Raw genomic sequence first — 14,170 nt, 5'->3', positions numbered from 1 at the left:
TTAAACCATTTTAAAGTCAATTTTATAATAATTTTATATATAATTGTGTATTTAAAAACAAAATCAAACACGGAAAGTCTTAAAAACCCTTTTGTATGAGGAACTACTTTCCTCCGCGTTGGATTCAAATCATAAGCTGAAAGTTAAACACCTGAGTAAGCATCTTTTAAACTTTGGATCTGTAGTGTCTGCTTTTGCTGGCTGTATGTGGGCGGAGTAATACACAAAGGGTAAAGAGGCTGTACGAGTGCTGATCAGATTCGAGAACCAGACAGAACTGTTGTATATATATATATATATATATATATATATATATATATACACATACTTTTTTACTTTCATCTGCACCGAGGCCTGTGGCAAATTCCTCTTAGAGTTGAAGATCTTTGCCTAAACTTGACGTAACCCAACGGGTGGGTTCGGGCTTAAATTCTATCATTTTAGATGGGGTCGGGCCGGGCTTGGACTTGCGCAGTAAATGAACAGTCATTTGATGCATTTCGATTAGCGCGAGAAAGTAATTTGATCGTTTGTTACAACATTAAAATTAATTCCTGCAAAAGTGAAACAAATGATGACGGAGAAAAAAGTGAATTTTGACTGTGGTCAGACCAGCGCCAGGTCAATAAGAACGGTCATTTTAGCCACCTAGGTATTTCGGCAGTTGCTCATACATTGTGTATTATGGTAGAGCGCTAAACAGCAATGTACAGCAAGCTGACAGGAAAGATGACGAGGTCCTTGTTACACTGAAACCGCTGTCATGGAAAATGAAATGAATGTTCTTGCCTGGTTGAAGATGAACAAACAATCCTACCCAAAACTTGCAAAATTAGAACCAGAAGCAGCAGCAGTGAAAGGGTATTCAGTGCTTCTCAGTGAGCGCAGGACTGCGCTAAAGCCATTTACAGTGGATTCAATAATGTTCCTCCACAAAAACACGTTTACAAATACTAATCTTGGTGTGTAAAGGATTTTCAAATTATAACAAAATTTTAAATAAACCATAAAATCATAGTGTAGACAGAGTATATAGGCTTATGTTGGCATTATTCTTTTATTATTCAGCTTCACAGTCACCTTAATGCCAGATTGTAAAGAGAAGTGGCGAAACCAATCCCACAGAGCCTTTATCTTAATTTCGCTATTGCCAAATTCCAGTCATAATTTATTTCATTTTAATTGGTTAAGAAAGACTTATTTTTATTGGTGTGTTAGCCAATTTAAAAGCTCAGTGTCTGTACCTGGGCCTATTTAGAGTGCTGAGATGATAGGATGTTACAGTGGACTTATTTAATTTCTTTGTTCCAACTTCTAAGTGGCTCTATGGTTCTATGTTTGTTATCAATAAATTATGTTAAAACACGTATAAACGACTCATCCATGAAAAAAGGCTGTGTGCATGTACACATTTGAATAATGTCGGGCTGTAAACGGGTCTGGCTTTTAAAAAGCTGTCAATCAAAATGTACTTGTTGGGCTCGGGCCCTATTGGGCCTAACTTCTATGGCCCGATTACAGCTCTACTTCATCCTATGCTGTCTCCATAACCTGCAAGTCTTTATTTTACAAATTATATAGATCCTAAAGAACTGTCAGCTTCTCACGCTCTCAGGGCGCAAACGCTTTCAGGGCGTGTCAGAACACATTTTTTGCTAATTTAAGGACGGGAAAATCTGCTTTGCGCCGTGGTGCATGGTCTAAAAGGGTTGAGTTTATTTTCTTAATGAGTTATAGGTGTGTTTTGAGAATAAACCAATTAGAGTCTCATCTCCCATTCCCTTTAAGAGCCAGCTGCGTCATGCCAAAAGCGCATTCGCTATTTACAGGACGCAAAGTAAGTCTAAGTGGAAAAACTGGGCATTTCACAAGCAAACAGTTAACAGTTAACAGTTTTTTTAATAGAAAACTGTCAAACAGAGCATCTACTGCGTGAGAATGAGAGATAATGGATGTACTTTCACATTCGCTCTTGGATGGGGAAACCTTTACGCACAGACATTAATTAGTCTATAAATAATTCATTTCGTTTGTTAAGCGCAAATATTAGTTTCAAAACTATTTCCAAATTCAGTTCTAATTTCCAGCAAACGAACAAATGAACAATAATGACGAAATGTGTTAAAAAACCTGAGTTATATCCTGAAACACATGCTGTGCCCCATATGGTCTAAAACCTGACAGGTGGGCAAATCTAAGCTTGTTTTTAATAAAAAAAATATAAATATGGATATAATAAATAATACTGCTAATAATATTAACATTATACAAAAGCAAATTGTTATGAATGAACTGAAAAAGCCTCCCGAGATGAAGAAGACATAAAAGCAGTGATTTTTCATATTTATGTAGGCTAGAAAATAATATGTTTTGTAATATTTTAATCCTTTATATTTATATTCTATATCTATTCTTATTATATCCTATATATATCCTTAATATTTAAATTTGGTCATATGTAAAGATATTTGCCTATTGCTCTCTTGTGCGTATTAAGCAGTGTGTAAGCGAGGCGCAACTCGCAAGTTTAGACCAGGTTAGTTTTGGTCTAATGAAAAATCTATTATAGTTTCTCAAAATAGCAACGCGCCAGCGGTCCGCCTCAAAACGCCTTCCTTTTTAGACCAGAACGCCTATGGGCGCACAAATGAGCGCTAATGCATTTGCTATTTAAACAGTGTAGCGCAACACCTCAAAACGACTCTTGCGCCAAGCTGAAACTACCAAACAAGTATTGCGTCGCGCCTTGCGCCACATTGCGCCGAGTGTATGATAGGGCCCATTATGTCATTTTGTTTTTGATTGTCATGATGATGTAGGCCTATAGTTATAATAATATTTATGCAATATAGTTATAATGATATTTATACATGATCAAACTAGTGTGCAACTCAAGCAAAACTAATATTAAAATTGTTTTGAATTTGGTTTTGTAGTTCAGGCCCAAATAAATATTTGTTGCCGTTTTGAATTGTTTAAGGTCATTTGATTGAATATATAAAAATCAGTGGATATTATCGATGAATTTATTGGGTAAATTTGCTACTTTTTAATGTCATTCAATGTGTTTTTGGTTGTTATCAATGCACTGTCACTTTAATTGAGCTTGAGCAACACGACAAAAATAGACCCAGTGCTGAAACTATCGCAGCACTGCTGCTTGAGCGACGCCTCGTGCTGATGTGCTGCTTCTGTGTGCAGTATGATAAATCTAATCTGTTAACATGTACACCGAAACAAACACACACTGCTCACGCTTGCAGTGTGGAACAGGCTTTAGTGCTTCAAAGCTGCGTCAATCAGTCGATCCGTCAGCGAATGGCATGTATGTCAGCTCATAGATAGTTCAGCTGATCACAGTCATATCTGTAGTGCACATGAACACAATGGCCCAATCAGCCATCTTTAAGAACACGCTAAACAGTGCTTAAATGTTAACAGGAAATGGACATTTTTTTAATTGTGTAGCGTTTCGTACTTTCGAAGTCAACACTTTTGACAATCGTAGTCAAGACCATCTACTAAAAGTCTAAATGAGCATCAGTATAGGGGGAAAATGGGATTTAAGTGACGTTGACTGTGGCATGGTTGTTGGAACCAATTGAGCTGATGTGAAATCTCAATAACTGCTGATCTACTGGGATTTTCACGCACAACCATCTCTAAGGTTTACAGAGAATGCTCTGGAAATGAAGACACATTAAGAAATATAATAGGAGTTAGTGGAAATTCAGTGGGTGAAAATGCCTTGTTGATGTCAGAGGTTTGTAAAGAATGAGCAGAAAAAGTTTTACGCCGGGGATGCTCTTCCAGCTGCAATGCAGTACTGGGAAACACCTTGTGATGGCCACATTTGGTAGGTTAACATGCCACAACACTCAATCATCTCAAAATAGTTTCTTTACCATGAAAATGGATTACTCAAAACTCAATAGCAACTGTGACGCCATCACGACGCCAATATGGAGCCAAATCTGACAGATATTGTGCAGCATCTGACTGAATCATTGCTATGAAGAAGTGTTGGGAGTGGATTAACACAGCTAAAAGATTGACTCTTTCAAAAAATGGTCTGGATTTCATTTTCCCTGCATCAGGTGAAATCGCTTCCAACCCAGAAGACAGAACTCAGAGCAGCGCTTCATAAATTCTTCAACAGGAGAGCTTGATGCTTGTTGCAGTGAATTTAAGTTTGGATCCCTACCTGGATCGTTGTGCGAATGCGGAACCACAAACACCTGCAAGGGCTCATCGTCCCACTCGTTGGGCTCATAGGTGATCTCAAAGCCTTGCTTCCAGACCCCTCCGTCCACATTATCAAAGTTCAGCAAGGAATAAACATCCAGCATCTGCAGCCAAATAATCAGGTCAGAGATATGATGATGAAAGTCAGTTGGTCAGTGTAAACATATTTATTTACCAAAGCCTTGGAAACAGAAATAAAGTGATTATAAGCAGCAATTTTCCATAAAACTGAGAATATAGGAGAGTTTCTAATAAATTCCAGGTCTCTTGGCAATTTGATGTAACTGACAGATGACACAAGAACTGTATTTAGTGTAGGCGAGAGTCTAAAGCACCCAATGGAGACTAAAAGCACCCGTTCACAACATGTCAGGTCTTAGAGGTGTTTTGAACAGATATTCTTTGATGTGCTCAAAATATTGCAATATAACCCGTATCTAAGGAGTGCAAAACTGCTATTAAAGGTCATTTTTATAAGAAATGATTAATACTGTTTATACAGGGGAAGGGCTTTTCTTGGGGTAGTGCTCAACAATGACTTCATATTTACTATAGAATGATGGTATACCTTATTAGTTTCATTCATTATGCCAAATGGAATTTAAATCTTATTTTAAAATTTTTGTATCATTTTAGTGTTTAGTATCAGCTGGTAAATTTAATAAAATGGCAGATGTATAAAAGATTGATTATAAGATGTGAAGTGCTGGAGTATGAATTAATTAATTAATGAAAAATAAATAAATCAGTAAAAGTAAATCACTAAAAAAAAAATAGTAAAAATAATTCACAAAAAATAAGAAAATATAAATCAATAAAAATAATAATAAATAAATAAATATAATTTTAAAAAGAAATAAAGCAATTATAAATAAATAAATATAATTAAATAAATTAATACAAAAATAACAAAATAAAAATAATAAATCAATAAAAGTAAATCAATAAAATAAATAAATCAATAACAATAAACACAAATTATAAATAAATAAATCATCAACAAATAATATATTAAAACATTTTAAAAAATAAAGAAATTAAAATAAATCAGTTAAAAAATAAATTAAATAAAATAAACCAATAAAAATAAATCAATAAAAAATAAGCAATAATTATATAAATAAACAATAAATAAATAAATATAAGAAATAAAGATAAATCAATAAAATAATTAAATCAATAAAAATAAAATCGATAAAAATAAATTAATAAAAATAAATAAAGTAAATCAATAGAAAAATAAAAATTAACAAATAAAAATAAAGCAATAAATCAATAAAATAAATCAAGAACAAATAAGTAAAGATACATAAATCAATAAAAAATAAAAAAATAAAAATAATTAATAAACATAGACAAATAAATTAATCAAATAAAAATAAATAAATAAATGATGAATAAAAAATAATCAATACAAATAAAAAAATTAATGATTATAAAACTAATAAAAATTTATCACTAAATAAAATAAATCACCAAAAACATAAACAGAAATAAAAACAATAAATCAATAAAATAAATCAAATTTTAATATAATTTAAAATATATATTTTTTGCAATATTTCTATATTATAAGCATACAAAAAAAAAAGCTTTTTTTATTTATTTATTTATTTATTTATTTATTTATTTATTTATTATTATTTATAAACTCACTTCTTCTCCCATACAAACAGCACCTTCAAATCAAGTCATTCCTCAAACTGTCCATTCTTACCTGCAGGTCAGTTTGGCTCCTGCGGCCCAGAGCAAACTGGCAGTCCAATGGCTTGACTGAGAGAAACGTGGGCCGTCCATCAAACGGCAGCACCCAGGAGCCGTTGGCGCTCCGGAAGGGCAGGTGTCCACTGGGAGAGATGGCGCCCGTATCAGTGAGCTCTAGCACTGAGTCTTTAATGTGGCTGATGATCTGATGGTTCTCCTCCAGGAGCTGTTCCAGCTGCTCGATGCGGTTCTGCAACACCGAAATCTGGCTCTGAAAACAAGGAGCGGGATGGAGGTGTGATCTATCTACCAACCACAGTCTACAGCATCGCACGACTGACCAGGAGGAGGTACAGCTGACCGGGTAACACATCTACTGGAACACTAACACACTCAACACAATACAAGTCACAGAACTCACCAGCAGAACTAGACATTTTGTAATAAATTAAGAAATACCTCCTGACCTCAAACTCACACATGACTAAACTGGGAACACAAAACTACAATTAAAAATAATAAATAATAATAATAATAATAATAATAATAATAATAAACATTTGAATACCTCTAGTAGGGAAGAAACAATAAAACAATATTTATTTTAGATACATGGGTAAGTTTTATTTATTTATTATTTATGTATATATAAAAACACACAATTCTCCTATGTGTGTGTGTTTGTTTCTCCATTAATATTAATTAGTTTTTTTTTAGATGTTTAAATTAAAGCAGTAAATTAAAATGAACGATTTTAAGATGCACATTTAAGGAGTGAATTTGTACTAATAATATATACATATTTACTAAATGAACATACAATTTTGATGTGAAGATTTAAAGTGCTAAAATATGAATCAATTAATGAATGAATAAATAAATAAATTAATTAATTAATTAAAATAAAAAAATTAAAATGAATAAATAAAAAATAAATATCAACAAACAAAATAAATAAATCAATAAAAATAAATTAATTAATAAAATAAATTAAAGAAAACTAATTAAATCAATAACAATAAATAAAAATAATAAATCAATCAATAAAAATAATAAATCAATAAAAATAAATCAATAAAAAATATTTATCGCTATTAAGAAGTTTAAATAAATAAATAAAAACATCAAATAAATCAATAAAAATAAATAGATCAATAAATATAAATAAAAACAAATTATCAATAAAAATAAAAAATTAATTAAAATAATTAATAAAACAAAATAAAAACAATATATCAGTAAAAATATTTATTATTACGAAGTGATAGTAAAATAAAGAAATAAAAATAATAAAGAAATTGATTTTAAAAATACATCTAAAAAAAGTAAAAATAAAATGAATAACAATAAAAAATTTATAAAAAAATGTATCAATAAAAAATAAAATCAATCAATCAATAAAAATTTATAAAAAATAATTAAATCAATAAATTAATCACAATAAGTAAAAAAAGATAAATAAATCAAAATAAATCAATAAAATATTCATTAAAAATTATATAAAAATAAATCAATAAAAAAATTCAATCTATAATAATCACAAAATAATTAATAATAACAAAATAGACAAATCAATAGAAAATAAATAAAAATAAATTAATAAAAATAATAAATCAATAAAAACGATAAAGAAATAAAAATAAATCTATAATAAATAAAATAAAATAAAACTAAATAAAAAAATAGTAAAGTACATACTCAACGACCAATAACTAGTGAGATATGGATATATTATGATTTATCATGCATTTACATATATTTAGTAAATGTATATTTAAGATTTTTCTCTTGAATGTTCTGGAGAGTTTCATAAGGGACGATATTCTGGTTCTTCTATATGTACAGATCTCCTACATCACCATAATTACATTTTCCTGCTATTTTATCATCCCCCAGGGCAGATCACAAGTCTGAGGGCAAAGAAAAGCAATAAAACACCTCTTTTCAACAAGCTGCGTGATTTGAAGCATCATTCTGATCCGCATTAGAAAAGGTGAGGAACGAGTTACATGTTAAAACATAATTCTCCCGACTGGGAGTTTCTTCAAATCCCTTGCTTGAGCAAGCATTACTAACATCAAATGTCATTAATGTTTGCTGGTGCCAAACTCCCTGACAATCAAATTGAAAAATTCAGATTCAGTACAAGCTTTGAATATAAACAACATCTGCATTTCCATAATGTGCATTATTTCTCTTGAGGCCTACATTTTAGGTGCATAAAATGTGCTAATTCACGCTCCATCGACTGCGTCAGCCTGCACACCATTTCTCAAAAGGACACCAGCACTTTTTTCTAATAATTAGGTTTTGCATTTAAAAAGCCTTCGGTTTGTGGTGGTGAAAAAACAGCACTCACACTGAGTCATTTACCAGCTAATTTAGTAGTTAATTATCTCCAGCCTGAGCCAGAAACGCTCACATCACTTGCTTTACACTTGCTAGCCATAAAACACACACACACACATACATGCACACACAGAAGGCTTTGATAAATGGAGCCATTCAAACAGACCCACACAGCAAAAAATGTAATCGGGGACAAAAAGACTTCATAAGGCGATCGGCGACGTACCCTCGGAAAGTTCCCGCCGTTCTGTCTCCTGGCCGGATCGTGCTGGACGCGGTCCAACATCAGATAGAGGGAGAAGACGGCCACACAGAAGATGGCCCCTCCGCAGACCGTCACCTGCTTCTTCAGCTTCATCTTCCTCTGCTTATCTGACAGATGCTAATGTGGAGGACACAAAACACCACACCTTTAGCATCAAGGCGGGACATAATGTGAAAATCAGGCTTTTGCCAACTTTAAGTGCTATAATTTTGCATCTAGTGCATTTATCAACACAGAAAATGTCAAAACGGGCAACCCAGGAACTTTCTTTTGTTAATCCTTTTCCTTTAAGCATGAGAAAAAATTAGCAGTTCAGATTCTGCGCCCCTATTGACATAATCTTTTAACAAAATATATTAATGAAAACAAATTAAATCAAAAACAATAAATAAAAATAATAAAATAAATAAAATAATAAAAATAATAAATCAATAAAAATAAATCAATAAAAAATATTTCTCGCTATTAAGAAGTTTAAATAAATAAATAAAAACATCAATTAAATCAATAAAAATAAATAGATCAATAACAATAAATAAAAACAAATTATCAATAAAAATAAATAATTAATAAAAATAATTAATAAAACAAAATTTAAAAAAAATTATATCAGTAAAAAAATATTTATTGTTATTAAGAAGTGATAGTAAAAATAAAGAAATAAAAATAATAAAGAAATTTATTTTAAAAATACATCTATAAAAAGTAAAAATAAAATGAATAACAATTTAAAAAATTATAAAAAAATGTATCAATAAAAAATAAAATCAATCAATCAATAAAAATGCTAATGTGGAGGACACTAAACACCACACCTTTAGCATCAAGGCGGGACATAATGTGAAAATCAGACTTTTGCTAACTTTAAGTGCTATAATTTTGCATCTGGTGCATTTATCAACACAGAAAATGTCAATACGGGCAACCCAGGAACTTTCTTTTGTTAATCCTTTTATGAGAAAAAATTAGCAGTTCAGATTCTGCGCCCCTATTGACATAATCTTACGAGATTTGTATAAAGCCAGCCCTGAATCTACACGTTTCCACTCTTGGCACCACTTCAGCAGACGCCATTTCTGTTTAGATGCTATAGAAGCTAGAGAGCTATAGAGATTTACACTGTCTGTGCAAGAAAAACATTACAAATGTTTTGTTGTTGGATGTAGTGCTGCAACTAACGATTACTTAATAATCAATTAATCTGTGGAATATTTTTTCGATTAATCGATGAATTGGATAAAACAACAAAAGCAGGCTGACCAGGAGGAGGCACAGCTGACCAGCTAACACATCTACTGGAACACCAACACACTCAACAAAATACAAATCACAGAATGTATTTATTATTTATGTATATATAAAAACACACAATTCTCCTATGTGTGTGTGTGTTTGTTTCAGTAAATTAAAATATACGATTTTAAGATTTAAGGAGTGAATTTATGCTAATAATATATACATATTTACTAAATGAACATACAATTTTGATGTGAAGATGTAAAATGCTAGATTATAATTAAATTAATGAATGAATAAATTAATTAATTAAATTTAAAAAAATTAAAATAAATATTGACAAATAAAATCAATAAATACATTAAAAAAACAAATCAGTCAATAAAAATAAATCAATAAAAATTAAATCAATACCAATAAATAAAAATAATAAAAATAAATCAATACAAATAAATTAAAATAATAAATCAATAAAAATAAATTAATAAAACATATTTATCGTTATTAAGAAGTTGAAACAAATAAATAAATAAAAACATTAACTAAATCAATGAAAATAAATAAATCAATACAAATAACAAATCAATAAAAACAAATTAAATCAATAACAATAAATAAAAAACAAATAAATCTATAACAATACATAAAAATATTAAATCAATATAAAAATTATGTATTGTTATTAAGAAGTGTTAATAACAATAAAAAAATTTAATTAGTAAATCGATAAAAATACATAGATAAAAAAATAAACCAATAAAAAATTAATTAAATCATTAAGAATAAATGAAAATAATAAGGAAATAAAAATAATCCATAAAACAAAATAAAAGTAATAAATCAATAAAAAATATGTATTGTTATTACAAAATGTTAATAAAAATAAAGAAATAAAAACAAAGAAATTTAAATAAAACTAATAACAATAAAATTAAAAAAATTAATCAATAAAAAATATAAATAAAAAAATTAAAAATAAATAAATAAAAAATAAAAAATCAATCAATAAATCAATAACAAAAAAATAAATAAAGATGAATACACAAAAATAATGAGTCTAAAATAAATCAATAAAATATTCATAAAAATTTATATATATATAAAAATAATTCAATAAAAAATCTAATAAATCAATAATAATTAATAAAATTAATGAAATAAAAATACATTAATAAAAATAAATAAAAACAATAAAGAAATAAAAATAAATCAGTAAAAATATAAACAAATTAAAAATAAATCAATAATTTTTTTTTTAATAAATCACTAATTTCAGTAAAAAAAACAAAAGCATTAATTTCCAACCCTTTCTTCAAAAATGCTCATCCCCGAGCTGTTATAATAATACAAATAAAAACAATAATAATAAAATAAAAAACAAACTAACTAGTTTTGTCTGGTTTTCAATCCAAATATCTAAATATTTTTAAATCAAGATCCGGAGGAATGAAATATGTCATGTACATGCTACACACATTTCGAAATTTACCGAAATTATGTATATAATATGCCATATAGCCTATATTTCTGAGGAAATCTGCCACGTTTTTTTTAACCATGCAGAGTTGTAGCTGCTTTACTGGGCCTACTACGCTACTGTATTTCAATACTGCTCATTTTGGTGGTACTTGGAGAGACAAATTGTTTCTGAGGTGGTACTTGATGAAAAAGGTTTGAGAACCACTGGTTTAACCTATATTGCAGATAGCAAAAACAAAGTAAATATATTCCCTCCTTCCAGCTTTTACAAACCCAATCACATTCCAAAGCTCCCTCAGACGAGCAGGCGAGGTCTTATTATATTTATTTTTGATCACATTAACAATAAGTTAATTCAGAATATTAATCATTAAAAATAACTTGTTATTATTGATTATTAATATTCATAAACTAAGCTAATTATGCTAAAAGTGTTATCGCAAAGCAACAGAAACAGCGCGTAGAAGTATTAAGTTCGGCCATGCGCATTGTATGCGCTGGGGGTCATGCCGATCACTCAACGCATAAGTATAAACCAGGCTTAACCTGCCAAAGCTGAAATCTACCTGCATTTGGCGAGTTTTAATGTCAAGCCCTGATCTTCTGTAAGGGAAGGGTTCCATTCATGAAACTCACCTCAGTGTCTCTCATTAGTTGTCATAACTCTATTATTATTATTATCATTATTATTTTAGCAATTTAAGTTATTGGATGCACATTTCAGGGGGGTAAATTTTACAGCAGGGGTAGATTTCTCAACACTAACATTATAGACAAACGCAAATCGCAATTTTTCCTTCAGCCCTAGTTTTATTGTTTCTGAAACGTCATAATATTCATTCATGCATTCATTATCTTGTCGGCTTAGTCCCTTTATTAATCCAGGGTCGCCACAGCGGAACGAACCACCAACTTATCCAGCAAGGTTTTATGCAGGGGATGCCCTTCCAGCCGTAACCCATCTCTGGGAAACATCCACACACAAATTCATACACACACTACGGACAATTTAGCCTACCCAATTCACCTGTACCGCATGTCTTTGGACTGTTGGGGAAACCGGAGCACCCGGAGGAAACTCACGCGAACGCAGGGAGAACATGCAAACTCCACACAGAAACGCCAACTGATCCGAGGCTCGAAACAGCGACCCAGCGACCTTCTTTTTGCGAGGCGACAGCACTACCTACTGCGCCACTGCTTCACCCGTCATAAAATTATACACTGTTAAAGAAAACTTTCAATTAAATAATCGATTTGTGCTGGGACAACATGAAGGAATTAAGTTAACTTAGTTTTTACAAATTTAAGTAGATTGAACAAAACAATTCAGTTAAGAAAAAAAACTTCTGAATTGTTGTTTCAGCTCATTTTGCATATGCAGACAAACAGCTCCCATATATATATATATATAATTTTTATTTTTTATTTTTTTGTGTATAAATGCCCTGCCCTCTTCTGGAAGCTCATTTGCATTTAAAGTAACATTAAAGCATGTTTTTACTCGCACCCATAAAAGGCTAGAATTCAGAAACTAAAATAAATGAGGTTTATTTGACATCTTACGAACAGGAGCATAATGCGTCCGCTTTAAAGTCCACCTCTGCTCTCCGGTTTCTACAGCAGGGGCTCGTGGGATTGAAGAGGGTGAGGAGACACACATTGGGGAGGGCGATCTGTCAACTGCGACCGAAACCACGGCCAATTCCAGCCTCCTTCAAAGTGCCCCTTGTCCTCATCTATTCAATCCCAAGAAAGCGAGGGGGGAAAAGAACAACACAGGTTCTGAACAGCGGGAGCCCAGAGAGGGAATCTAATGTCCCTTTGGCAAAGACTGTGTGTGTGTGTGTGTGTGTGTGTGTGTGTGTGTGTGTGTGTGTGTGTGTGTGTGTGCTGTGTGCATACAGATGTCATTACACCGAGGACGTGTCCCCTGCATTTCATCAAACCTCCTCCGACAGTCCTGGATGTAATACCGAGCAGGACGCAGTTCTTGAGCGGTTTTCATTCCGTTAGTAGGTAATGTTCTCAGACACGCAAGTTCCAATCTACTCACTGTGCGGAAATTACGAATAAATGTTCAGCCACTCATGAAACGCATCCAGTGATGAACGGACACAATTTAAGGTGAATGAAACAGCCGAAGAAGTTGTATTAAAGTGACGCAAAAAGACACAAAAATCTGAAGAAGATGTACAGAAATCACAAGATAAAAGGGTCTAATAGAGCTTTTCCCCAACATACATTAGAATGTTACTTTTTTAACCAAAATATTGAGTATTATACATTTCTTCCATTCAATATCATGTTTTTTTATTTAAAACGATAATCAAATTTTATCTTTTATGTATTTTAACCAGGTCAGAATAAGTATGTTGGTAATATATAAGTAAACAATTGAACATTTGCAATGTTGTCTTGTCAACTAATCAGAAAAAAAGCAATCAATTGACTATAACTAAAATAAAGTAGAACAACTATTGAAAAAAACTGACAAAAGCGCATAATGACATATCCCTAAACCAGAACTAAAATGAAACTATAAAAACAGTTCAGTAAACAAACAGCACTAGGGATGTTTGCACTTTTAAGATCAGCTTTTAAAACTGATAATAAATAAAACGAAGTAAAAGTAAATTAAATATCTACAAAAAAAAAAAAATCACAAAAATAGCTAAAACTAAAAATAAAATAAAAAAACTAAATTCAATTTAAGTATTAAAATAGCAAATTAAAAATAAATAAAAATATAGATAATTAAATAAAACTAATACAAGTGTACATAATAAAAGCACATTACTATAACCTAAATTAAGTATAAATAAAATGAATAATTGAAAATCTGTAATGTAAATTTGTCGACTAATCAAAATAAAGCAATCAATTGACTAC

General features: G+C 30.8%; 1 protein-coding gene across 23 annotated transcripts in view; it reads right to left on the bottom strand.

The window, feature by feature from the left end:
- Nucleotides 1–14,170, bottom strand: part of man2a2 (mannosidase, alpha, class 2A, member 2) — an 80,794-nt gene that overhangs the window by 60,112 nt on the left and 6,512 nt on the right. For 15 of the 23 annotated variants that reach the window (XM_087311715.1, XM_087311722.1, XM_087311728.1 and 12 more), the window contains 3 exons: nucleotides 8,525–8,680; nucleotides 5,963–6,220; nucleotides 4,205–4,349 (listed from right to left, as the gene is read on the bottom strand). In XM_087311715.1, coding sequence (XP_087167841.1) covers nucleotides 4,205–4,349; nucleotides 5,963–6,220; nucleotides 8,525–8,656 — 535 coding nt within the window. In that variant the 5' untranslated portion in view covers nucleotides 8,657–8,680. The remainder of the gene's footprint in view (nucleotides 1–4,204; nucleotides 4,350–5,962; nucleotides 6,221–8,524; nucleotides 8,681–14,170) is intronic. The other 8 variants (XM_087311718.1, XM_087311731.1, XM_087311717.1 and 5 more) reach the window with 1 other exon arrangement.

Source organism: Danio rerio, chromosome 25, assembly GCF_052040795.2.
Source record: "Danio rerio strain M-AB ecotype USA chromosome 25, GRCz13ab, whole genome shotgun sequence".
Lineage (NCBI taxonomy): Eukaryota > Metazoa > Chordata > Actinopteri > Cypriniformes > Danionidae > Danio > Danio rerio.
The sequence above is the reverse complement of the archived record's forward strand: the minus strand, read 5'-3'. Positions and strand labels throughout refer to the sequence as shown.